Consider the following 27,134-nt stretch of genomic DNA (forward strand, 5'->3'; position numbering starts at 1 on the left):
AACAGATCACCGTTTGCTCGAATCATCTCCACCAACGGATCTTTCAAGTAGTGAGGCAGGTTCTGGTTCACGAAGGTGAACTTGTCTTCCGATTCGCCGACCCTGAACTTCTCGAGATCTCCTTCAGGTTCAGGTCTTTGCTTGTTGTCGACCCTGGCATCTAGGTCAGCTAGGAAGACCTCGGATGCCTCTTTTGACTTCTTTCTTAGGGAGAGGCTGGCATTGTCGCAAACTTCATATTACTGCTCCGAGCTCATTGATTGTTTTCCTTCCCAAGATGAGGTTGTAGGCCGTGGAGTCTCTTAGAATAACGAACTCCGCCATTACCGACCTTTTCCCTCGACCTCCTCCTATGGAAAATGGTAGGGAGACTATTCCATCAGGCTTGATAAAGTTATCTCCTAAGCTGACCATACCGTGTTGGTGGGTTTTCAGGTCGGTGTCTCGGAGACCCAGAGCATCAAACACATTTCGGAACATGATGTTCGAATCGGCTCCGGTGTCCATGAGGATTCGCTTGACCAAACCAGTTCTCACTCTTGCTGTGATAACCATTGGAGGGTTCTACAATAAGAGGTCGAACCACTGGTCCTCTGGTCCAAATGATATTGACGGGACTCTCCTGGAGGAAGGCCGTGGACTAGACGATGACACAGCCAAGGTTTTGGCATCTTTTCTGCATGCTGACTTCGACCTAGGGGCAACATCTCTCCCGACTACAACGTTTACAATGGTTAGGCCGCATTCATTATCCTCCTCGGGCTCTTGCCTTGGTCTCACGGCGCGGCTCCTGTCGTCGCCAGATCGGTCCCGATCTCGTCTCCTGGGTTCTCATGAGGTGAGAGAACTCTGCCAGCTTACCTTCCTGGATCGCCTACTCCAGAGCATCCTTCAGGTCAAAACAATCTTGGGTTTTATGGCCGAAGCCTTTGTGGTACTCGCAGTAGAGGTTTTTGTTCCCTCCAGTTCTATCCTTGAGTTGGCGGAGCTTCGACAAGATGCCTTTGTCGGCTATTTGCTGGTACACCTCGATGATCGGGGCCGTCAGGGGATTGTAGTTAGTGAACTTTCCTACCCGGGAGAACGGCTTAAAGGTCTTAGCAGGCCCTCCGTCCCTGGAGTGCTCCTTAGGCCTTTTTCCGTTACCGGGCTGACGAGCAGGGTGATAGGCGGGCTGCCGCTTGTTGGCTGCTACGACTTGGCTAACCTCCTCGTCGTTGATGTACTCCCAAGCCACATTTTGGATTTCTTGCATCGTCCACACGGGCTTGGTGGTAAGGTACTTCCTGAAATCTTCGTTCAACAGCCCATTCGTCAAGCACAAGCTGGCCACCGAGTCGGTTAGGCCGTCAATCTCCAGGAATTCATCGTTGAACTTGTCTAGGTACTTCCTTGTCGGTTTCCCGCTTCTCTGTGTCACCCCTAGCAAGTTGATCGGGTGCTTAGCTTTAGCAATACGAGTGGTAAACTGAGCCAGGAAGGTGCAGGTTATGTCCGCAAAAGTTGTCACGGAGCCTTGGGAGAGAGCGTTGAACCAGCGGATTGCCGGCCCTGCTAAGGTTACGGGGAAGGCGTAACATCTCACTTCATCACCCACACCTTCTAGATTCATCCTGGCCTCAAAGGCCGTTAGATGTTCTAGAGGATCCTAGGTGCCATCATATCTCATGTCCGTTGGCTTATCGAAATTCTTCGGTAGCCGGACCTCGAGAATGGAGTGGTGAAAAGGGGTTGCCCCCATGATCACAAGGTGTCGTCGCCTCCGTGGTCTTTCTCTACTATCCTATCGGTTTTCCTCCTCGGTGTGTCTCGCTGGAGGTTGGGTGTAGATTATAGGGTCTTGTCGTCTCCTCGGCACCTCTCTACTTTCCCCTTGGCTTTCTGGGTCGGACCGGGGGGTCGGTGTGCGTCTGGAGCGGTCTCTTTAGGGACTTCTCCCTCTGGTTTCCTCCCTCCTTTGAGGAGATTGGGGACGATATTGGCTCGGGGCAGGCTGGTAGCGCTCTCTGCTCGCTAGCTCCGGCTCCAGGTTTTGCACCCTGTGGCGCAGCTCCTGCATTATTCGAGCGCTGTCGCTCCCCGTCCCTCCGAAGGGACGTCTTTTCTGGGAACGGGAGGGAAGCTCACGTCGCCGGGGGGGATCTTGTGCGCTCACGGGAGGAAGCCAAGGAGGCTACCCTACTGATTCGGTGAACCACTTCCTCCCCACGTGGCTCGCCTCCATCATCTCCTTCCACAGAACCTAACAGAAAATCCATTCAGGCCAGTCCCCACAGACGGCGCCAAATGTTCGGTTGCCGGGTACCAAACGGGTTGAGTAAACGAAGTGGGTAAGAGAGACGAGGGGAATCTGGACCTGGTTGTTGGCGAACGGACGGATCTCTCGAGTTGTGGTATTGAAGAGTGGAAGGCTGGGATCACACGACCTCCGATCCCAAGCAGTAGTGGTGTAAGGGAAAAGCCACCTGCAAAAAGAACTCCGACGCTCAAATCAGAAATCTGTATAGATGGCACCAGCTGTACAGCTGTCAGGTGCTGCGCTGGAGGGGTAGAGATATCGGGTTAATCCCTCGATTCGGATCTCCCGTTCTCACCGGGTCAGCCATTCGAATCAGGGCGACGCACCAGCTGGGCTGGACCAGAACATATTGTTTTATGTTTCTTTAATTTTATTTTCATTAATTACGATTGTCTTATATTTTCTCTCATTACCTTCTTGTTGACATTTGAAAACGCATTAACGATGCATTTTTCTTAAATTATTATCCCATCAAATCTTTATATATTTGAATAATAACAAAAATACTATTTCCATGATAAAAAGCAATCATTAAATTTATTATTATGTATTATATATATATTTATTTATTTAACTCTAATATATATTTTATACTTAATATATATTTTATAGAGATAACTAATAAATAAATTTTATTATACACATAATATGATTGATGTAATAATTTAAATAGTTGATAAAAAAGAGTCAAATAAGTAATGAATAATATGGCAGCATATATTTGAATGATAGTACAAAATTATAAAAAAAAAAATCTTATCTTCATAACATTTAGGGAAAATGGTTTTATAAGGTATGATTAAGGACTAATAAAACTTATAAAAGCGACTTTGAATTGAAAAATGCAAAATTTTAAAATTTCAATGCATTATCATATCATAAAGTGAAAGCTTTTTTTAACAAACAATTAACTTTCTTTGAAATTCTTATCACCACGTACAGTATTTCTTTAATTTGTTTCCATTTATCCATTACTTTGAATTTTTTTTTCATAACGTTTGTTACTCTTTATTTTCTATTCGAAGTAATATATTTTATACCTTTAATTATTCCACTATTATCTTTTTGCATTAATTAGATACTGTTGTTTAGTAATATCATCTTTTGATTATAATTGATTCCATATTTCATAACAATTTAAATAAAATAATACATAAAATATTAAGATAATTGAGTTTTTAGTTCTAAAGTGCTTATTTTATAGAAATGTGATAAAAAGTAATAGTATTATGAAAGACGTCATTTTTTTAACTTCTCTATAAACATCCAAATAGTTTTTTAGAAAACTGTAATTTGTTTATGAAAATTGTATCAGACATTAATACTACTACTTTTCATAAGTTAAAAAATCAAAAAATTACTTTTTAAATGGGTTCTTAATGGGATAAGACTTTGTTGATATTGTTTTTATTTCACACTTTCACTTTTAATTTTCTTTACAAAATTATAAAACAAAAAATACTAAGTGTTTGTTTGGTTGTCTTTAAATCGATGAAAAAAAAATTCTTTTTTCAATAAAAAAAGATTTTTCTTTTATTTTTTAGTGTGTTTGGCAAATTTCTAACAATATAAGTAATAGCACTAGAAAAATAAAAAAAAACATCTTTTTTAAGAAGTTACAATTTATATATTTTTTAAAAGATATTTTTCCTTAAAAAAAGATATTTTCACACCATAAATAAATAAAAAAGTACTTTTATCTTATTTTATCTAAACATAATTAATAAATAAATAAATAATTACATGAGATGTCCAAACATAAAATCATTTTTATTTTTATAAAAGATCATTAGAAAAATATATTTTTTTAAAAATGGCATCCAAACAAACCCTTATAGTATTTTTATACATCGAAAATCAGTAACTACTAGTATTTTTACTCGTAATAACATTACGGGAATATAAATTTTTTAAAATTATGGTCCACTTTGTTCTTATAGCATAAATTATGCATGACACACAAGATTTATAAAATCAAACTATTTTTATAAAAAAAAATCGTAGGTTGACAAAAGTCACTAAGAAGACTAAGTATCTGTAGATAAAAAATTAAATAATAAGATTTTTAGTTATTATTTTTATATGAAAAAGTATAATTTTTATTAATAATTAATTTTAGCATTTGTTATCTAAAATTTAAAATAATTTAACGTGTATACTTTTACATTTAATTAGGTATTAATTGTTAAGTCTGTTGTACAAATAGAAATAATTAATTTTTATACTTGCTATTTAAAAATAATATTTTTTGTCCCTGTGTATATAAAAATATAATTAGATATTAGCATACAAAAATTATACTGATAATTATAAAATTAACTCAAAAATAATTTTTTTAAAACAATTGAATCTTGATTCTAACTTTTAATTATAACATTAGTGTTCTCTCCAAATCATATGTAATAAATATTTGAAAGAAGAGAAATGAAAATATAGATTAAAAAGATAAGCGGCGAAAATCTAAAACTAAATAAAAAATTATGTGTATAATAATAATATAATAATAATAATATTTTTATTTAAATTATATTATTTTGTTAATTTTGTTTTTTGTAGAAGAGAAAGATAGAAAAAATAAAGAACGAGAGAAAAGAGAGAGAAAGATAAAGATGAAGAATGAGAGTGAGAGTGAGAGTTTGTTAATTTTGGAAGAAAAAAATTTATTTTAATTGTAAAAAAATATCGGATGAAGTATTTTGATTTGTCAAATTACTAATATAAAATATAAATTATATATAGAGTAAAAATAGTAGAGAGAAATAAAAAAAATGGAGAGAAGTAGATGAGAGAATTTAGGAAGGGAGATTATTAATTTTGAAAAAAAATATTTTCTCTCAATTTTAATAAGAGAGTGTCATGTGACACATTTGACTATTAAATTAGATAGAAATATATGATACATAATATAGGTATATTTCAGTTTCAATTTTAATATTTTAATTTTAATTTTAATGCAATTAAAGAATGTCATATTGTACATTTTGATTGTCAAATTAGTAATTAGTCATTAATATTGATAATGATATATAAAATAGATAGAGTGGTTGAAGGAATGAGAGAAATAGAGAAAGAAAGAGGGAGGAGGGGATAACTCTTTAATTTTAGAGGGAAAGATTTGATTTCAATTGCAATGAGGGAGTGACATGTGGCACATTTTTGTTGTAAAATTAGTAAGGAGAAGGGAAGAATTTTTTAATTTTGGATGGAGGGAAATATTTGATTTCAATTATAATTAGAGAACGATATGTGACACATTTTGGTTGTAAAATTAATAAGGAGGAGAGGAGAATTCCTTAATTTTGAAAGGAAAAATTTAATTTCAATTGCAATGAAAAAGTGACATGTGACATATTTTGGTTGTAAAATTTGAGATATATAATAGATAATAGATTATAAAATATATATTAAAATAAAAAATATAAAGATTAAAAATGTGTGAAACAAACAACACATACATATATAATTACATACAAAAATATATAATAATTAAATTTTTTTATATTTCCTTAACGTTTTCTCAAGAATAGAAATAAAAACTCAAATAGAAGACAATTATTTTATTTAATTTTTTTTTCTGATGAATTCATGAATGTATAAATTTGGCATTATGATAGCACAGTTGTTGGTGTGTTGTATCCAATTCAGTGTTTATCTTTCAATTTATGATTTCTCTTCTCACTTCATTGATTCATTCAGGATTCACAGCACATTTCCTGCTGAATTCTCTTTCATTCTTATTTCTTTCTGTGGAATTTTCCTCCTTACATTAAATCACTTTTGACTTATCCTTACACAAGTTATTAACCTCTTCCATATCAGACTCACTCCTTTGTTTTCTTTCTTCTGATACCTGCCAGAAATTCTTGCTGTTTTTCCGTTTTGATCAGAGTAAGACAATTAACACCTCCTTATATAAGGCTTCATCCTCAAGGAATCATAACATCACATCACAGCTTTGTTTTTGGTTTTCTGTTTTCCTTTTACCTCTTCCTCTGGTTCTGGTTTTTCTGGTATTCTGTGGGTGGTTCTCATTTGCTTTAAAGTGTTTTAAGGTTGTTTTGTGTGTTGGGTTAAGTTTTCTTCAAATAAAAATGGTAGCTGTTTTAGCATTGGTTTTTTAATGAGAATCTGAGTCTCCGGCGAGGTAACTAAAGAGAGAAATAGAAAAAAAGATTTGAGATTTTGAAGGAGGATGGAATTGGGTCTCTAAAAACGTCAAAAAATAGAAGTCTTTGTTTTCTCGCATTTTCAATAGCTTTTCTTTCTCTCTCAATTCAAATCCCGACAATCTCTCTCTCTCTTTCTCTCTCTGTCCCTCTCTCTCTCTCTCTATCTCTCTCTCTCTCTGTTTTGGTTTTCAACCCAATCTGGGTTGCCTCTGTTTTCGGGGTTGGGACAGAAGCTGAAACTCCCTCTCTGAATTTCTCTGTCTCTCTCTGAATTTCTTATCTCTGTCTTTCTCTCTCTCAAAAAACCATGATTTTCGAAAAAGGGTCAATGCATTCTTCTTCTTCCAACCTTGACTGCTTCCTCCGCTGCACCACCCCTGTGATTCCATCCCAGGTTCTTGCAAAGGTATGATCTTTTTCAATTTCCCATGGAATATATCGATGATGATCATTGAACGAATGATGAGTTTTTGTGTGGGCAGTCTGAGATGAAAGGCCTGAATCGTTTGTGGCATCCATGGGAGAGAGAAAGGGTGGAATACTTCAGTCTTAGGGATCTATGGAACCGCTATGATGAATGGAGTGCGTATGGTGCTGGTGTCCCTATCACCTTGCCCAATTCTGACACACTTGTTCAGTACTATGTTCCTTACCTTTCTGCAATTCAGATTTTCACTAGCAACACCTTCAGGTTTCTCTCTCTCTCAAAAATTTTTTCTTTTTTGTAGTAGGTTAGTTAATTGATGAATTGATATTGAATTTCAGGGAAGAGTTTGAGACAGGGGAGTGTGAAACAAGGGATTCATGTAGTGATACCTTGAGCGATGAGAGTGAGTGTGACAAGTTATGGAGATGGGATGGGAGTTCCTCAGAAGAAGGTGGAATGAATAATGTAGAACAAGATTCTCATCAATTGCATTTTACTGATAGATTAGGTCATCTCTATTGCCAATACTTTGAGAGATCAACTCCATATGGAAGAGTTCCTCTAATGGATAAGGTAATTTAATTTTCTTAGGCCATATCTTACTTCAACAAGTTTTATTATGTTTGTTTATTGTTACTACTACTACTTCCTTCAATGGGGTGCATCATTCATCTATATCTGTCTTCTGCTTTTTCTCACCTTAACGAGGTAGGAACCAATTGATTAGCCATAGAATTTTGGGAAAGTACTTAAAGGTGTTTTGATTTAACCAAAATTCCATGAATGATAGCTAGCCTCCGTAGAAGTTAGTAAAAGGTTTTTTTTTTTTTTTTTGCCTTTTGACTTTTCAAGTATGAATCTAGCTAAATACATACTCTTTTTTTTTCTGAATATTTTCATTTTTATTAATTATACACTTCTTTATAAATTTTCCCTTTTCTTTATTTTTTTAAGCATAAATTCTTCCAAAACTTTTTCTTCTTCTTTTAAATTAAGCAAATAGAAGTTCCTCTGACACAAGAGTTAGCATTATACTAAAAAAAAAGACCATAAAGATTCCAATAATGGTTTATGATTTTTTTTTTTTTCAGATCACAGGGTTAGCTCAAAGATATCCAGGGTTGATGTCATTAAGAAGCGTAGACCTTTCACCTGCAAGTTGGATGGCAGTTGCATGGTAATTAATTGAATAATTTCCACTTTTTTCTCCTACCCCTATCTACTTTTTCTTGACCATGACCATATCCATCTTCAATCTGCCACCAAAAAAGGCAAAACTATAAACCTAAATGGTTAAGAACATTTTATTTTGAATAGTATTTGGAATTGGCCCTAACATTTATCATTCAGTTATGTATGTCAACATTTACTATTAGTACTAGTGAAATTTATAGTAAATTTTCATTCATACTTTACATTTATTTTTGTTAAATTTCAGGTACCCGATTTATCACATTCCCATGGGAAGAACAATTAAAGATCTTTCCACATGCTTCCTCACTTACCACACACTTTCATCTTCATTTCAAGGTACTAAATATTATATTTTACTCCCATGATTCTCTATTTTCTATTCTTCTAATTTTTCCTCCAATTTTTCATGTCTCTAGCCGTGATGGAAGGGCCCATCAAAATTCACTTTCTTGAACCGTACAAATTTTAAAAGAAAACATGCCAAATTGTTCTTTTTTTTTAAAAAAAAAAAAAAAGAAAAAAAAAAAGATCTTTGACCGATATTATTGAATAAAATTATTTTACTATAATTTAATTTATATGTATTCAAAATACTTGGCTTATGGACCAATAATTTAAAAAAATTTTAATATGAAAAATTCTTTTATACTGTCAATGTAAAATAATTAATAGTTAAACCACAAATTCGAAAAAAATTTTGTCTTTTATGTAATTGTCCTTATTATTTTTTTGGCTAAATATAAAATTATGAATAAGATGGTTTGCAAGTTTGCATGATGGGGGTGTTGTGTTCACATTTTGATGTATGGTATAGGTATGGACCTTGATGATGATATTGAGGGTGGACATGAGAAGAAAAAGGAAGAAGTGGAAGGAATCTCTTTGCCACCATTTGGTTTAGCAACATACAAGATGCAAGGTGGGAATGTGTGGGTCTCAGGTAGGGACCAAGAGAGGCTTGTCTCACTATTGAGTGTGGCTGATTCATGGTTGAAGCAACTTAGGGTTCAGCATCATGACTTTAATTACTTCATGGGCATTCGCCAAGGCTAAAGAGGAAAAAAAAAAAAAACATAATCAAAAGGTCCACTATTATCCTCTCTACAAAGAATTTGCACTTGCAAATTAAAGGAACAAGAAATATTGATAGCTTAAGGGAAAGGGAAAAAAAAAAAGAAAAAAGATAAAAGATAAAAGAAAAAAGAAAAAGGAAAAGAAAAGAAAAGAAAAATCCTCCTTTTTTTTTTTTGGGTTTATTTGGTTGTTATGCATTTTCTTGGACCATACCATTAATTGGTTTTTTTTTTTTTTCTTCTTTTGGGTCTTGTGGAGTGAGGAATAATATTAACAATATTGATGGAGTTTTAGGAGTTGAGGGGGATTTGTTATTAACCCTTTTGAGAGAGAGAAAGAAAGAGCATATTTTAGGAGCAACCCCCGTATTGTGAATGTATAGAGAGAGAGAAATAGGTGAGAAGAGGAAAAGAGGGAATGAAGTGAGAGTCTATGTTTAGAAATTTGATGTTTATGTATCATCACTTCACTTGCTATTGACCGTGTTAATGGTTAATGGATTGGATGAGTGATTTCATATCAATGGAGCATCCTTGCACATGTTTTCTAATTTCCTTTCATTTTTCTTTGGTTATATATAATTGTTCTTAGTATCTAATCTTAGTACCGAATCTACATAATATGTTGTAAACTTATTGGGACTCTAGATAGAATTCGTTTTTTTTAAAAAAAAAATAGGGTTTTACCTTGAGGTTAAATTTTTTAAATAAAGTAAAAAAAAATACTTTAACTACTCTTAAATCAAAATATTTATGTATGTATATCGACCACCGAATCATTAACTCGTAAGACTTGTGGAGTCAATTACATACATAGTTATCTATATATAGATAAATCCAAAAATATATGTACTAATGTCTAATCACTGAATCATTCATTTGTAAGATTTATGGGGTTCACTGTATACATAGTTGTCTACATACATATGAATCTAAAAAAATATTTATGTATATATGTCTAACCATCGAATCATTCATTCGTAAGACTTGTGGAGTCCACTACATACATAGTTATCTATATATAGATAAATCCAAAAAATATGTACGTATGTCTAACCATCAAATCAGGTAAAATTTTGTGGAGTCCACTACCTACATAGTTATCTATATATAGATGAATCTAACAAAATATTTATGTATATCTAACCAGTGAATCATTCACTCGTAAGACTTGTGGGGTCCACTATATACATAATTATCTACATACAAATGAATCTAAAAAAATATTTACATATATCTGATCACCTAATCATTCACTCGTAAGACTTGTAGGATCTACTAATACATAGTTATTTACATACAAATATATCTAACTATTAAATCATTCAATTGTAAGACTTGTAGGATCCACTACATACATAGTTATCTATATACAAATATGTCTAACCACCGAATCATGTAAGACTTGTGGAGTCTACTACTTACATAGTTATCTACATACAGATGAATCTAACAAAATGTTTATATATATCTAACTAGCGAATTATTCATTCGTAAGACTTGTGGGCTCTACTATATACATAGTTATCTACATACAAATAAATCTAAAAAAATATTTACATATGTCTGATCATCGAATCATTCACTCGTAAGACTTGTAGGACCTATTACGTACATAGTTATCTACATACAGATATGTCTAACTGCCGAATCATTTAGTCGTAAGACTTCTAAGATTCACTATATACATAGTTATCTACATACAGATATGTTTAACCACTAAATTATTCACTCATAAGACTTGTGGGATCCACTACATACATAGTTATCTAGTTATCTACATACAGATAATCCTGAAAAAATATTTTTATTTGTTAAAGACTTAATTTAAATATTATTAAAATATGATAAATTAAAAAAAAATGATAGGAGCATGATTTAATTTTGTTTATATGTTTTATTGTAGTATCGTTTCATTTTTTTCTCCTCCAAATTAAGCAGTCTATTAATTATATATGACCTAATTAGTGTGAAACTTTAATATAAATTATAGTGTACTTGTAAATGTGAGAAAACCTTTTGTTTATAATGTGGCAACTTCATTCCTAGTTCTCATCGGCCATTGGACACAAAAGGTTTTTAATATTATGGCCAATAATATACTTCATTATTTTTCCTATTTGGTGCACACTGATTTAACTTAATAAAGAAAAGAAAATTAAAAGATAGAAAGAAGGAATCTAATAGAGGGGATTCTTGAGAAAGGGATTTTAATTTAATGGATAGCAATGCATCTTCGATTATTTCCGTGTGCATCCAAATTGAATATTATTACTCATTTTGATAATGAGTAATATTATTGGTTACACACATCAATAGGAAAAAAGCATAGAGTAAACGTATGGTGTTAATAATGTCACTAGTTTGATAAAGTAAATTTCTGAGATATATCACATACATCACTTTATTTGTATAATTTAATAAAATTTAATAGATATAATTCAGTTCCCTACTCTTTTTTTTTTAAGTTAACATGGAATTGGCGAATTGCTATTAAGCAGGTAAGGAATAACTCAAAACAAATAATTAAAGCCCAAAATATCGGCTAAGTTTGAAAAAATTAAATGTTGATATCTTTCCTATAAATGTTGTTCATCATGATCATCCTACAAAAACTGATTAATTAATTAGTTTCATTTTCTCTTCTTCAAGTATTATTTTTCTGATTTCATTATTTCAAAATTTAATACTAAAGTGTCACTTTTTTAAAATTAATTATTCAAATGTCACTCTTTCTATATTTTAATAAGTAATCATAATTAAAAAAGAAATAATAAATTAGTTATTACCTTAGCAAAAATGTGATATTTGAATAATTAATTTCAAAAGGATAATATTTCAATAATAATAAATTTTGTAAAAATAACACATTATTAGTTAAAATTTATAGAAAGAATTTAAAATATTCTTAGAATATTGATTTTTTATTATTTTTTACCGTTAATTTTAATTATAAAAAGTATATAATATATATCGATAAAAATCAACGATTAAAATTACTGAATACCAATGTTTTAGAAATATTTAAAAAGTATGTTGTTAAAATATATAAATATATAATAATTAATATAATAATTACTTTTTGGTATTTATAGAAATTGCTTTAAATATATTAACCACTAATTTATATATTTAGAACTATTGCGACAACTAATAAAAGGCAATGATGTATCTCTATCAGAATGAATGATGTTGTTGTTAATTGGTTTAGGGTTATGATGTGATGTGATGAACCTAAAAACGCAGAGTGGAAAACGTGGCCACCAACAACGATGGCCGCAACATTAATATCCCTTCTTTTCTTTAAGCATTGAAGCCTCTAATAATTCTTTTTTCTCAATGAAATTAAAGTCAAATAATATATATTCTGTTTGAGGAAACTTACAATTCATAAATTATTTGCATGTGTCCATCAAATCATCGTCAAACATACACAAATTGTCAAGCATACAACAGTGGCGCTGAAAACAATATTTTCAAGTATGTGCATTTTTTTAGAAGATGTTTATTTTTATTAAAACAGGGTAAATTTTATTTTATAATTAGACCATTGTTTTTAATCAGAAGTAGTAGTACTTCTTTTTTTATTTCTTAACCTGTCCTCAAGTTGGTTACTGTTACCGACCAATGAATTATTGTACGAAAAAGTATGAGGAGACAATGATTTTAATATATAATATGAACAATAGAATTAAAAAAGAAAAAATAAAAATAAAATTAAAAATTAAATTATTAATTAATTATTTAATTTCAAATTTTAAAATTTAAAAAATTAGGATTAATATTTAAATTCATTCACACTATGTACAGTTATTCCTAATCTCAATATAACCTCCAATACACGTTTAAAACTCGCCGTCATCTTCTCTAGTCCTCACATCGTGCCGCTGCACTCCCCATTGGCCATATTGACGCCGCCGCAGCCTCCCACCGACACCGCCTCCACCTCTGCCGGTCAGCCGACGCGCTTCGCCCTTTTGCCACTGTTTTCGCGCTACTTTTCCAACAGCCATAATCGCGGACGGTAAGTCCTACCTCCCCGTCGCGCTTTTATTGTGTCAAGAAAAATATCGGAAAAATAGTGTCAAGAACGGCTGAAAACTGTATTTGTGAAATCACAACTAAGCATATTATAGGATGGTCATTTTAGTAGGTATGCAGATGGTTATTTTAATTGTTATGTGGGTGATTATTTTGATTGAATTGGATTTAGTTATATATAATTAAAATATGTTGGATGTTCAATTTATTAAGTATGCGAATGATTATTTTTATCTTTATGTGGATGGTTATTTTCATTATGGGTGAGCGACGCCGGTGGTGACGTGTGGCAAGTCAAGCAACAACAGTGAAGTGGGATGATTATTGATGAAGGTAGGCCGGGGATGGCAGCCGATTGCGAGAGAAAAGGGTATTGGAGTAAAATGTTTTGATAAATTAAGATTTGAGATGGTTATTTTTTTAGAATAATTGAGTGGGTTTTTTTATTTAAGTAATTTTTGAATATTTTTTTATTTTTTATATGTATTTGGGCCAAATTTAAAACCTATTGTACACATTGTCAATATTTTTCATTGTCTCCCTAGCAAAATTCTGTTTGTATACATAAAATAGAATTTAAACTTTGAAAATTTAATTAAACGAATAAATGAACTAAATATTCTATGAACTCTAATTTATTACAATAATATTTAAAAAATAAAAAAATCAGTTACAATAGTTTAAACTTATCTTATTTAATATTTATTAGTTGTCACGAAAATTAATAAATATTAAATAAGACGAATTTAAATTTTTTTTGTCTCTTTAATATTATCGAATTTATTAGGTATTACTATGTGCTTCTTTTAATTAAAGAAATTATAGATAACATGTCATCATCATAAATTTCCAGATATAAATATTTACGATTATTTTTTCCCTCAAGAAGTGCATTTTTCATCATTTTTATTTATTCAGGTGTAAATGTCATCAAATAAGAAATTGACGAGAGAACCGGCCCTACCAAGATTGCTATATAATTATATATAAACAATTCATTTTGATAATCATATCAATAACTAACTATACCAAATTAAAAGTAAAGAGATGTGTGTTTAGTGGAATCCATGACAAATTTAAAATACAAATTCCTTTAACTTTTAGGATATATCTAGTTGTCAAAACGAATGGTTTATTTAAATAATTTATTTATTTAAACAGTACGTGAATTTCTACCTATTTATTTACATACTATACTACTACATCAAAATCTTGAGGTAATAACCTGGATAATTAAATAACTATAGTTACAAACTAATTAAGTGAAATTAAAACGTGTGTTTGATTTGACAGAATAGAATTTAAAACGTGTGTTTGTCTTATATTTTCTTAGAATAAGCATAAATAAGTTGCCAAAATTACCATTTTTATTAAAATAATTAAGAGGGAGAGAGATAGAGGAAGGACAATTTAGAAATATGACGTTGTGAGAATATTTTGGTTTGAAGAATTTCATTAAGTTCGTGTCTTTGTAATCAAATATATTTTCCGTAATATTTTAGAATACAAACCAAATGCATCTAAAGTTATTAATTGATTTTCACATTTGTATAGCGTAAATAAATTGTGATTGATGAATATGATTCAAACTTTTCCCACTATTATTATATTGTTAACCCCATAATGCTATGAAATTAAAACTTAGAGTACGTTAGTATATATAAAACCAAATGAATAATAACTGGTCGTCTTTAATTTACGTTAGTTACTAATCAATCAATCTTTTAAATAACTAATTTAAATTGGTCGACTGGTCAGATCTTTACAAAAAATTATTAAAATTTGTTAGAGTTATAAAATTAAAAAAGTAAATTATAAACTTACTCTTATAGTAGAAATAATTACTCTATGATTTTATTCTTTCTCCTCCATTAATTCAAGGATATCCAAAGTGAACATTTGATCATAAAAAAAATTATAAGTGAATTTTTTCTTTAAAAAAGAAACTGAAGAAGTACTAGTATTATTATGAGTTTATTATGACAAGTAGGCATCCATTAAATAATAAAATATACATCGTGGCAAACAAGTATTTTGGATGAAAAGAAAAAGAAGTAACAATACTCGATTCCCCCCTTCCCCTAAATGTTTTAGAATTTTATCTAGAGGAGTGCTACACATACAAGTCTTTTTGACTTACAAGTCTTACAAGTTACTAGGCCTTTTAATGCATTATTTAACATTTTCTATTTTCAAAGCGCTACACTTAGAACGGTTCTTCTTTTTCTTCCTCTTCCTCTTCCTCTTTCTCTTCTTCTTCTTCTTCTTCTCTTCCTCTTCCTCTTCCTCTTCCTCTTTGTTTTTTTTTTCGATTTTCATAGTTTCTGAAATCAAGTTTTAAAATCGTTTTGAAGAAGAAGAAGCAGCAGAAGATGAGGAGAAAGAGAAAGAGATCTGAATTATGCAACGAATTTTGGGTGTATTTCTTAAATACTTTGGGTGTATTTTTCGTAATCCTTTTGGTGTATTTCTGTAATCCTTTTGAAGATAATGGAACTTCAGAAATACACCCAAACGATTACAGAAGTACACCCAAAATGATTACAGAAATACACCCAAACGGTTACAGGAATTTACCCAAACGATTATAGAAATACACCCAAAGGATTACAGAAAATACACCCAAAGAATTTAAAGAAATACACCCAAAATTTGTTAAAATACATCTTATGCATAATTCAGAACTCTTTCTCTTTCTCCTCCTCATTTTCTACTGCTTCTTCTTCTTCAAAAACGATTTCACCATGAAAAATCGAAAAAAAAAAAAAAGATAAAACAGAGAGAAAGAACGTAAATGAAGAAGAAGAGGAAGACGATGAAGAAGAACGTGCAGAAACGAAAAAGGAGAAGAAAGAAGAGTAAGAGGAAGAAGAACGTGCAGCAAGAAGAAGAAGAAGAAGGAGAAAGAGAAGGCAAGAAACGAAAGAAAAGAAGAAGGAGAAGACGAAGAGGAAGAAGAATGGTTCGAAGCGTGTTTTGAGCGTTAGTTTTAATTAAACTTGTAAGGCTTACGAGACTTAATCGCTTGTATGCCAAGAATTACTCTTTTATCTATAAGTAGGTGATGATCACAAATTACAATTTAATAAGGTAATCTGAAATTGATAGCAACAACAAACCATAAATGTTAGTGAGAGAATGTAAGGGAAAGAAGCAAAGTGATAAGGTTACGAAAGTGAGTACTGAGTAGTAAGTAGAGTGTAGTGTTTGCAACTACCAACAATTCCATAACCTTTGCGGTCAAATACACATGGTAGCTACGCTTGACGCTTATGCTTCTTCAAAGTCAATGCAATGCATCAACATCACCTTACCTGTTTCCACTTTGCCTTGTCTATTTTAACCTAACTTAGGTTACAAATTTTTATGTCATTTTTCTTCTCACATCAATTTATTGTCATAATATAAAAAGGAAAAAGATATAGTAACAATAAGTCAATAATAACAAGATAAATATTGTTATTAAAAAATTGCAAAAAAATTTCCTATTGGTCCTTCATGCTTTTCACTAGCTGCAAAAAACTACTGCTATCACAGACACGTAAATCCCTTCAATGACTAATATTAGTGCATTACACCAATTTAATTTATGTGGATTTCACATTGAATTTAATGAAAAGGGAGAATAAGTAAATTTATTTTTTTAAAAAAAGTAAAAGAAAAGAGAATGAATATAAATAACACATGTTGCAAAAAGCTACTGCCACCACAGACACGTAAATCTCTTCAATGACCAATATTAGTGTATTACATCAATTTTCTTTCTTATAGAAAATTAATTTATGTGAATTTCACATTGAATTTAATGAAAAGAAAATGCATATAAATAACACAATTTATCCCCAATTTTTTTTTTTTTTGGTTATCCTTTTCCCCTTTCTAGTTCCCCACTTACTCAATGTGGCATTGATAGCAATGATGAGTGCAGGTCTCAATCTCATGACTTAAAGCTATACGAGACTTCCATGCCCAAAAAGTGCAAAGTGCACACTTGTTCTTCACCAAATCATACATCCATTTTACATAACATAATGCCAAGCTCAGCTGTACCATACAGTGTTGCCATTCACAGTTTCACGCGCAAATATATGGACTTGTTTGCCAACTCTCATGCTAAGAATACACTTTATTGTACACAGTTTATCCATTCAAAAAAATCAACAAACAGTATTAGACTTCATAAAATATAAATACTTGCCGTATAAAATCGTATATCTCTGTATGTGATCATTTTTGTTATTATTTTTTTTACCTAATAATTAAGACTATGTATCACTTCTGAGAAATATCGCGTACTTAATTTTGTGCATAATGCGTATTCATCATTACCTCCAAGAGATGTGTTTAACGTAGTGTATAAGATTAGATGAATATAAATAGCCACACATTTCACTTTCTTTTGTCAATAGAGGCTAACCTCCAAATATCCACCGGTCAATAGCCAACAATAAATATTTAATCCTGTCGAAATTCACTTTTCAATGATTACAAAACTGACTACAAAATCAATATACACATTGTCACCAATAATTGAACCCAGAACATACTATTTAAACACCTTAAAAACAATACCATTTGTACTAGATTTCTTGGTTACAACTTACAAGCAACACTCTCTACTTAAAGTGCTACTATCATCACACTCAAAACTCGAGCTAAACTCCGAAGTCTTCAGTGTACTTTTTTCTAGGGTCAGAAAAGTCTTTAGAAAATTGACGATCTTTTTTGTAAAATGGATAATTTCCAAAACCGGCTGATGCATAGGCCATAGGGCCCATCGAAACATAAGACCTATAGATGGCCCATCACACTTTGCTGGCTGGTTCGATTACGCTGGATGAGAAAAGCTCAAAGCCCATAGAATTTATTATTTTTTGTCATCAATTTTGTTATTCTAGAAATACAACATACTTTTAGCTCGTACTTTTAAAAATTATTAATTAGCTGCTATCCAAAAACAACAAATTTTGCTAGCCTTCTAGCATTCCTCATGTTGAAATCCTCAACCGAAATGATCGTATCTATAGTAAAAGAATTACTTTTTTTTTTTAATAGTAAAACATAATCTTCAGATGTATAACATGAACCCTAAATTTAATTTGGAGCTCTCTTTCGGCAGTTAATAATAATAATAAACGAACACAATTACACAAAGTAAAAGCCATCATAAGTTAATTAAGAAAATCTTCAAGGCCCAATGCAATCAATTTCCTCATCAGAATATAGCATGTAGAACCTATTTACAATATCCAAACAAATTAGGAAATATACAAACAGTACAAAAATGGCCACCGGAAAAGTAATGCGTACCTAAACAGTGAAAGTGGCTATAGTTAAGAACTGGATTGATGAAAATGGCGTGTAGCAGATCACGCTAGCACCGGATGGTGAAACGACTTCAATTCTACATTTCTACTCCATAAGCTTCTGTAAGACCTTCCAATATCTCATGCAAGAAGGGTTCATGTGAATTGCCCGAATTACCCATCTCCAAGCACTATGAGAGGACTCTAATCTACCTGTGACGTTGGGTCCATCTTTTAACTGCCTTACAACCAAATGCATTTGAAAGTAGAGCTCTGCAGGCCTCATTACTGAGGAAAACCGTAGCAGAAATTAGATACTTCTTCTATGAAAAATGTAGCGTTAAATTAATGTAGATGATATTGAGATTCTATTAATTGGCAAGGAATCAAGCATTATATACATCCTAACTCAACCTCTCAATATTAGGCATTTGTTCTATAACTGCCTTGTGATAGAAATACAAACGCATTGGAAAACACAAACATGTTTGGAAAGAGACAAAAAAGTGTCTCTTGCACAAGGATAAAATTGTCGAATTTTTTGTCCACCCAAATCCGAAAGATAGTGTCTCACGTCACTGTATTCTATTTTAAGACTTTTACCAAAATATAAGCAATTTGACCTATTTGAACAAGTTGAGCCAATCAATGGTGCAAATTTTGGACACAAGCAACCAAATGTTTATTTCTCCATAATTCAATCCTCAAAACTTTAGTTTTCACATAAAGTGCAGAAAGCAAACCTGATGGCCAGGAATACCATTCAAGGCGAATGCTTCTGTCCCATTTGTCTTTTGCACCGAGGCTTCCTTCTGCTTGAGCAACCAATAAGGAGGCAAGAGGCAAAGAGATTGGCAAAAGCTCATGAAATCTGTTAAGACTATCAACAGCCCATGATAGGAGCATCGAACCGCCACACTGCCTGGCAAGCTCCATGCAGATAGCACCTATAGAAAACCAAGATGATCAGATGTCATCATGGACATCAATTGAAAAGGTCCTCTTGAACCCACTTAGACCCTATTTGGTGCCAACCTCTAGGTCTGATATTCAAATTAAATTATTCAAGAAACTGCCTAGTGTTTTAATGATAACAACATACAGTGTACAAAAGATGCTAAAAGCTTTTTTTTTTTTTTTTTTTGAGATAAAAAAAAGAATTAAAAAAGAAAAGTGACACACCCAAAGAAATAACAAAGACGTACCATGACATAGAAAAAGGCAGCTTTCAAAACCTGCCATTGAACAAGCCTCTCGCATGAGCTCTTCGGCTGAGACTAAATCCTTCTGATGAAAGGAAATCAAACCCCTCACCAGGTTATACACAGCTATCCACATATTCCATGAATTTGCACCCTTTTTAAGGCATTCTTCAAAGTTCGAATCAATGAGATTTGAATCAATTTGCAATTGATAATGGCATTCCATAAGTTTGAGAGACATCCAACCAATATGGCAATCTGTCCTCAACTCCAAGCATCGCATATACTCTTTCTTACAATTCAAAAGATCACCTTTTATGGCATATACACGGCACAATAGTAGGTGGGCAAAGAACAAATAATTATCAGGAAGCATGAGTACAGAGGCCTTTTGGGCATGGGATATAGAGGTGATGTGATTCCCGCATTGTAAACTGATCTCAGAAGCACAAAGTAGAAGTTGAAATTGTCTATATTCATAGCACATTTCTTTCTTTCCACAAAATTCATTTGAAAGAGCAACACATATTAGACGATTTAGAATAACACACAGCTGATGAGGAAATCTCTCTTCACGTGCCCTCTGGAAATAGGTAAGAATAAGCAAGTACCGAGCATCATGATTCCATGGTTTCTGATGAAAGTATCTGCAAGTTTGGAGGCGTAAGAAGATTACTCCTTTTTACAATTTACAATTTACAAATAACTATGTGGTTATTTTGAACACCAAAACAGTGGTGATTTAAGATTTTTCCCAAGAATGGAAAAGTTAGAAGTGCTTGTACTCAAATTTGATTCAAAACTATTTTAAAACTCGAAAACATGATAGGACCAGAGTTTCGGGAATATATGAGGCATAAAGCAAAAGATAAATAAAGTTACTACCTCTGCAGGTATCGGATTGTTGCAGGACCTCTAGAATACTGATTTGTACAAGTTTGAAAAGTAGACTTTGGGTTGCTGTTCCCATTGGCATAGCAGGCAACTACTGCAGCACCATGAATATCAGAAGCTGATTTTAAACCTTCTTTATCAGAAAGGTCAAGATGGTCCAGTTTACAACACCTTGTAGCCAGATGGCAACTGTTCGACTCTTTACCAGATAGTGAGAGATAGCCAACAAGGTTCCTTTCACATAGAAATGTTCAATAAAAGAATTTTAGCAAGCCTCAGAAAGAGCTAGCAAAAATGGCAAAGAACTATAAACAAGACTCATTAGATTGTAAATTGTCCATCTAACAAATTGAGCACAACTACAAGGACAACTATTAACACTGAGTAACCTATCAGATCAAAATAATGTTAGGCAACGTCTTGTAATAAAAAATGACTACCTTATCAAACTACAGTTAGGGAACATGTGCAGAATCCTTCTGAGGTAGGCAATTCCACTCTGAACTGCAAGGAAGCCATCATGCCCATTTTTCACCTGTCAAAACCATACCAAACCATTGTCCCTTTCATCTTTATGCAGCAAATTGATTTGGGAATGGGGGTTGAGGAAAGAGGGAAGTCTGAGGGTTGGAAGATACCAGTTTACCAAGTGCTATTAAAAAGTGCACCCTGTCAATTTCATCATGATCTTTGAGAAAATATAGGTTACTTGAGACAAGAAATCCAAGACGATTGTGTCCATCAAGAGCATCGATAGCAGACATAACAAAATTAACTTTTGAACTTTGAATAAGCTCCTTTGGCATTTTCATAATGTTGGTTATGACTGCATCTAGTCCACTGATGTAGTATAATAATCTAAAGATGAAACTAACGGAGATTTCCATGGCTGTCTTTTCCATAGAAGAAACATTTGCTGCAAGACTTCTGACTATTGAGAGTGCTAAATCATTTTTACCAAGTTGCCACAACGAGATTGCATATACTTGAAAAACTTCGAAGTCAAGCATTCCTTAAACAAGATAAAATGCAACAGTGTAAACAGAAAAGAAAAATTGAAATATCTTTCCAAGCAAGACCAGTCACAATATCGTTTCACAAAGATTGCAGGAAAAATGTCTCTTTACATGAGGCAATTCACATAAGTTTAAAGCTTCCATTTATAAATAGAAGGAAGTTTTGATAACTTATAGCAAACAAGAATCAGTTAATATTCAAGCACAATAATAAATTCTTAATACTTTAAAATTAAAAAAAATTTTTTGAAGAACTCTAAAAAGTGATAAATTGTGAAATACGAAGTGAACCTTCTTTCCTCAAATTTTCACATTCCTGTATAGCATCAACAGCATTCCCAGCCTGTATCAAATAGTATGAGTTAGCAAACATCGCAACATTATTTGGAAAAGATAATACTGGAGATCTGTAGTGTAGGTACCTTACAAAGTGATCTCGCCAAATTAATTGATACATCTTTTATCTGTGAGTTTTGATTATCTAACGAGGCAATGCTAATGGCATGGAGGGCTATCCTGTAAGAAATAGCAGCAGATCTGTAATCTTTTCGAGACTCGCAGACCAGACCATGTAAATTATGTGATTCGGGATAGTGAGGAGATCGCTGCACAGCTTGCTGAATAGCTCCAAAAACCTGCAACAATTACATTCATCATTTACATGAACAAATCACAGAAAAAAAAAATGAGTGATCACCATAGAAAACTACCCATCTACCATATATCTAACCTGTGTAGATGAAAGATGGCCACTCAGCATAGCAAGCTTAGTGAGCCCAATTTGGAATTCAGCTAACTGCAAAATAATAATAACCATTATTTTAAAGAAAATAATAAAAATTTAAACACAACAAAGAAATTTTTTTGACTAGATTAATGTCCAATAAAACTGCAAAACAAGTATTGACAGGAAAACCCCCCCCCCCCCCCGATGTAAGACCAGATACCAAAATGATGAAAATAAACACCGAATCGCAACAGTGACCAAGTATAAACTAAAATCCCAACACACTCAATGTCAATGGCGGAGATTAGTAAATTACAGGCATCATCTGCACTGCTTGGGAACAGCTCTCAAACGCCTCATCGGGAGCAGACTCCCTACATTAGAAAGGAGCATATAGCTTAGAAAGCCAGTAAATTAATAGACATAGGTAAAACTACCATTTACAGCTAAATGAAAGTATTTTACCTCACACAACAATCAGCTGACATGCTTGCCCATGGCAAAGCAAGGCTAGGATCAATACTTCTAGCACGATCAAACATTTGCCGTGCCAATTTCTTTTTGCTCATTTTACTATAAAGCTGCCAAAAAAAAAAGTAGAAGTAAATTATGGACTATCTCTTAATAGTAAATGCATACAGTGAACAGTTACCACGCTGGACTATCTCTTATTTAGTAAATGACAGATGAGAGTACCTTCCCAAGATATCCCCAAGCAACAGCTAGAGATACATTCAACTGCAATCCTCTGATTAGAGCATGTTGATTTAGTGCATTTTGATCAGACAAACATCCCAATGTCACCCAAAACTCATAATTGTCACCTTCAAGCAGCAAAGCTCCCACACACATTTTCTCTGGCAGCTGCCTACTATAACAATAAAGTTGAGAGCAGTAGAACAATAAAAAATACTGTTAAAGTAATCATACTAAATAGATTATACCATGCATCTAAGTCTCGTTCATAATCCTTGTCCAATGAGGTAATAAGATCTGAAGTTACAGCAATATCTGCATAAATGTTTGCTTGCCATGGACACAAGTGCAAGGCTCGTTGATACGAAAACCTAGCAAGTCTTGCCGCCGAAAGACAGGTTCTCCTCCAAGAAATGATGGAAGCACTGAAAGCTTCCTTATTAGCTTCCAATTCTTGGACCTCCTCAATCCAAGGATAACATCTTGCATATGCAAGCTACCACAAACAAAAAATAGAACATCATTGAATAATAATATTACCAGAGAAGAAGATCCACGTCCATGCCATGATACCAACATATGCCTAAAAATATAAAATCTTGAAAACAAAGAAATCCTTTTAATACTAACAAAACAAATGATACCTGAACGTCAGCATATAGTTTCCAAATACATGAGACATTCCTAACAGAATAAGCACTTGCTCTTGCAACCTCAGATGCTTCCTGCAGTCAATTCAACGGTTACTAAAAGTTGTTGAAATGGAAGATTTTATTTGAACTTAAAAACGAATGCCATAGCATCCAAACAATTTCTATAAAACAAACCTCTAATAAAGAAACCCCCCACTTAAATGCTCCCAGGTTCATGCAATCTTTTGCTAAACAAAGCAGCCCCAAAGCAAGCCCATATTGTGCAGGCACACAATGTGATGAAATCTCCAAAGCTTGTCGAAATTGTTCAACTCCCTTTCATGTAGAAAAACCCAAAGACAATTTCACAGATAGTTATAGAATATAAACAATTGGATGTGGTCGAACAGCTTCCAAAAATTCATGAAAGGATTTGCAAGAAAATAGAATTCAATATTAACGAAGAGTACCTTCCTAAATGAACCAAGTGTCAATGAGATATTTCCGCTTTCAACCAAAGCAAAGACCATCTTATCATCCAACTCGATGGCACGGCCATAAGACTGATGGAGAATTCAAAAGTAAGTTGGTGGTTGAGGAATTAATCATCCAGAAGATTTAAGATGAACCCAAACAGAAGGTACCTTTATGGCTGCAGTATACCTGCCCAGTCGCTGATAAGCAAGGCCCAAAGCCTGAAAAAGTTTTAGATATCTATTAAGGAAAGAACAATGAAAATGGTAGTCCAAAAGAAGAGAAGGGATGTGAAATTACTTCCCACAGTTCAGCACATGTAGGATAGCCTCGTATGGCATGTTGAAGATTCTGAACAGCTTCAGACCATTTCTTCTGATGAACCTGTTAAATTATGAAAAAATATTCATAATGGCAGGTGTCAACACTTGAAGAAATTTCAATATTAAACTAGATGATCCACATTGAAATGAAATTGCAGAATGTAGTCTATACTCTCTACTTCAGCTTAAGCTCTTTGATGTCTTAAATGTTCTTATACATAGAAGAAAAAAAAGCATTAAGATGGAGAGAAGAATAATAAAAGAAAAGATGGGAGGATAAGACGTGGCATATAGTGCACATTGCCACAGATTTCGAGTCTTTTCCTATTCCCAAAACCAGCAAACCTAGTCAAGAAAAACTAATCTGAAATTGCAAGACACACCCAATACTGACTAAAGATGCCAAATATAGTTTTCCATTTTAGAACAATAAAACAAAAGCCATAGGACAATGCAAAAACAGATGTGATAATTTGCTCCACACATAACATAACCTTAGGCGGCCTTCAAAACTGCAAAGTGTCATAAGTAATTCTGTTGAGCACAGTTGCCAAATAAGGGATTTGACTTTAGAAGGAGTTTCAAACTTCTACATAGGCTTATCAATATTTAATGTGGCAAATGTTAATGAAGGAGGATGTTTGGATGGGTACAGTATGCAATAGAGTACTAGAGTAATAGGGGAAGAAAATGTACTATTTCCTCAAGAAATGAAGTTCAAGGAGCTAGAATGAATAACATGGGCTGCAGAAATAGTGTCCTAACTCCTAACCATTCTTGTCCAAGCCATATTTAAACTTGACAATGTGATGGCACGATAAATGAAGCTCTACAGAAAATCACCGCAAGCCATGTTCTTAGACACCAGATTTCTGAGACCCAAGCATTCTTACTGTTCAGCCAACAACAAACTTCCCAACCCATGATATGATCCTGGTCTGTATCCAATCGCCAAACCATGAATAGAGAGAATTTTCTTTCATTTTCTATCACTACACTATGTCCTTTGCAAAACTCTCAATCGTAGTTTAACTAGGAAAATGTAACAATTTTTCAGCACAATGACAGGGTTTAAGTGTGTTCCATAAGGGTGTAATGAATGCAAGAATATATAGAAGAGTGATTCTGCCTTGATAAACAATACATTAGAAGAGCAAACAAAATCAAGAGAGCAAACCTGCAGGAAACCCAATCTACGGAATGCCCAAAAGGCCCTTGGTGACTTTTCAGAAGCTTCACGACATACTGCTGCCTCCAAACTATCCTTTCCTCCTTGGTATAGTAAATTGCAAAGAGCTTCCTGAAGCAAAAAACGAAATTACAAAATGGCGTCATTGTTATGCCATTCAAAAGCTAAATTATTACTTTCAGTATCGCTAAAAAGGAACACATGAGGAACTACTAAGCTTACCCCAGAATCAGAATCATCAGGATTGAGAGCAACAGCTCGCTGATAACACTTAAGGGCTCTCTGAGTATCAATGGAAATGCGGCCATAATAATGACCAAGATATTTGAAAGGTTCTCCATTCTTGGGGTTCAATTTGGCTGATTCAATGAAATGTTCAGCCGCTTTTTCTGCGGATCCATTCGCTTCTCCTCCTTTTTCCCATAAGAATAAGCCCTAAATCATCGCATCACATATTGATGAATGACTTGAAAATGAACAAATGAATAATAGGTAGGGTGGGAAATCAAGAAAGAATGCATACAATATCAAAATGCAGCGACGCATCATCTGGGAAATCCTGCAAGCGTCTGAAGAGATGTTCTACACCTTGTTCCTCCTATGGGAAGATAAGGAAAATGGTCAGAAAAAAAAAATGAATAAACAGGGACAAAGAGATTAATGAAAGAATCACAGAAACAGAAAAGCAAGGAACCCACATTATGTGTTTGAGATTCCATAGGAGCTTGCCAGAAGACTCGAAAATTGTCACTTGGTTTGGTTTGTCAATATCTGGTTCACCAACAATGTCCTCATGTCCTGAATTAGAAATTAAGACTCTAAAACATATTGAACCAGCAAAAACTACAATGTTTTAAGGGGTTTTCTTTCTACTGTTGAATGATTTCCCCCCATTTCATTGTTTGAATTTGAATAGCAGCACTTCACTCAAGTCCAATCATTTCAATTTTTTCCTTATTTATTTAAAAACAAACAAATCCTAGACTAAAACTTAAATTCTGAACAATTCAATTCATCTTATAAAACCAGCAAAAATAAAATAGTCTTTTTTTTTCAAAGCAATTATTTTGCACAGACCAAACCAAAAATTTAGCAGGCATGGCAACAGAAATTACTAGCAAAATGAATGTACTCGAAAAGCTTTAATAAAGCCATGTTACTCGAAAGTACGCTCAAAATGAGAGCCTTCTCTTTTCTTTTTCTTTTTTTTCCTTTAATTTTTTTCTTACAGAAGCAGAAGAGAGGGACAAAGCTCTTAGTTACCAGTATTCAGGGGAAAGATGAGACGTTGTCTAGTTACCACAACTAGAGCTGAGCCCGTGGCGATGGTCGACGGCGATATGGTGGCCGTTGGCCGGTGATATTGCAGTTATGGAAGCTGAGGTGGTGGCAGAACCGCAGAAGGTGTTTGTTACAGCTGAACCCTAACACGGATTTTTTTTTATATAAATAAAATAAATATTTTATAGAAC

At 33.2% G+C, this 27,134-nt stretch overlaps 3 protein-coding genes across 8 annotated transcripts; 1 reads left to right on the top strand and 2 right to left on the bottom strand.

Moving 5' to 3' along the window:
* Window positions 1–874: 874 nt before the first annotated feature.
* LOC107610476 (uncharacterized) lies at window positions 875–1,612 on the bottom strand. Its single transcript, XM_016312526.1, has one exon. The coding sequence runs from the start codon at window positions 1,610–1,612 to the stop codon at window positions 875–877; it is 738 nt and encodes a 245-aa protein (XP_016168012.1).
* Window positions 1,613–5,874: 4,262 nt separating this feature from the next.
* On the top strand, window positions 5,875–9,713 carry LOC107614301 (uncharacterized). The gene is made up of 6 exons (XM_016316520.2): window positions 5,875–6,874; window positions 6,951–7,159; window positions 7,234–7,468; window positions 7,987–8,072; window positions 8,334–8,425; window positions 8,904–9,713. The coding sequence occupies exons 1-6, from the start codon at window positions 6,776–6,778 to the stop codon at window positions 9,140–9,142; spliced, it is 960 nt and encodes a 319-aa protein (XP_016172006.2). The 5' UTR covers window positions 5,875–6,775; the 3' UTR covers window positions 9,143–9,713.
* An 8,600-nt stretch (window positions 9,714–18,313) lies between these two features.
* LOC107613017 (Tetratricopeptide repeat (TPR)-like superfamily protein) lies at window positions 18,314–27,134 on the bottom strand. 6 transcript variants are annotated; one of them, XR_015896266.1, is made up of 24 exons: window positions 26,926–27,134; window positions 26,361–26,460; window positions 26,186–26,260; window positions 25,885–26,097; window positions 25,651–25,773; window positions 24,451–24,534; window positions 24,321–24,371; window positions 24,147–24,239; window positions 23,872–24,012; window positions 23,689–23,769; window positions 23,293–23,540; window positions 23,045–23,216; window positions 22,814–22,929; window positions 22,665–22,722; window positions 22,352–22,417; window positions 22,044–22,256; window positions 21,913–21,964; window positions 21,244–21,617; window positions 21,046–21,140; window positions 20,597–20,839; window positions 19,715–20,358; window positions 19,253–19,456; window positions 18,514–18,797; window positions 18,314–18,439 (listed from the first exon to the last, which is right to left on the bottom strand). XR_015896266.1 is itself a non-coding variant. In XM_016314835.3 (23 exons), exons 2-23 carry the CDS (start codon window positions 26,379–26,381, stop codon window positions 18,616–18,618), a joined length of 3,549 nt encoding a protein of 1,182 aa, XP_016170321.1. In that variant the 5' UTR covers window positions 26,382–26,460; window positions 26,926–27,134; the 3' UTR covers window positions 18,314–18,615. The 6 variants fall into 6 exon arrangements, 4 of the variants coding, with proteins under 4 accessions (XP_016170321.1, XP_016170319.1, XP_088352701.1 ...); XR_001613903.3 differs by having other exon boundaries at window positions 23,045–23,219; XM_016314835.3 differs by having other exon boundaries at window positions 18,314–18,797.

The sequence above is a fragment of the Arachis ipaensis genome, chromosome B8, assembly GCF_059453495.1.
Source record: "Arachis ipaensis isolate K30076 ecotype BB chromosome B8, ASM5945349v1, whole genome shotgun sequence".
In the NCBI taxonomy this organism is placed as follows: Eukaryota; Viridiplantae; Streptophyta; class Magnoliopsida; order Fabales; family Fabaceae; genus Arachis; species Arachis ipaensis.

What these genes read in the sequence shown, in the direction of transcription:
- LOC107610476 (XM_016312526.1), bottom strand. Translation starts at nt 1,612, where the DNA reads ATGAATCTAGAAGGTGTGGGTGATGAAGTGAGATGTTACGCCTTCCCC.
- LOC107614301 (XM_016316520.2), top strand. Translation starts at nt 6,776, where the DNA reads ATGATTTTCGAAAAAGGGTCAATGCATTCTTCTTCTTCCAACCTTGAC. An exon ending in CATCCCAGGTTCTTGCAAAG is followed by an intron (nt 6,875 to 6,950) that starts GTATGATCTTTT and finishes TTGTGTGGGCAG; the next exon opens with TCTGAGATGAAAGGCCTGAA. An exon ending in TTCACTAGCAACACCTTCAG is followed by an intron (nt 7,160 to 7,233) that starts GTTTCTCTCTCT and finishes ATTGAATTTCAG; the next exon opens with GGAAGAGTTTGAGACAGGGG.
- LOC107613017 (XM_016314833.3), bottom strand. Translation starts at nt 26,381, where the DNA reads ATGGAATCTCAAACACATAAT. An exon ending in GTAGATTGGGTTTCCTGCAG is followed by an intron (nt 24,535 to 25,650) that starts GTTTGCTCTCTT and finishes ATAATTTAACAG; the next exon opens with GTTCATCAGAAGAAATGGTC. An exon ending in CACTTGGTTCATTTAGGAAG is followed by an intron (nt 24,013 to 24,146) that starts GTACTCTTCGTT and finishes TCTACATGAAAG; the next exon opens with GGAGTTGAACAATTTCGACA.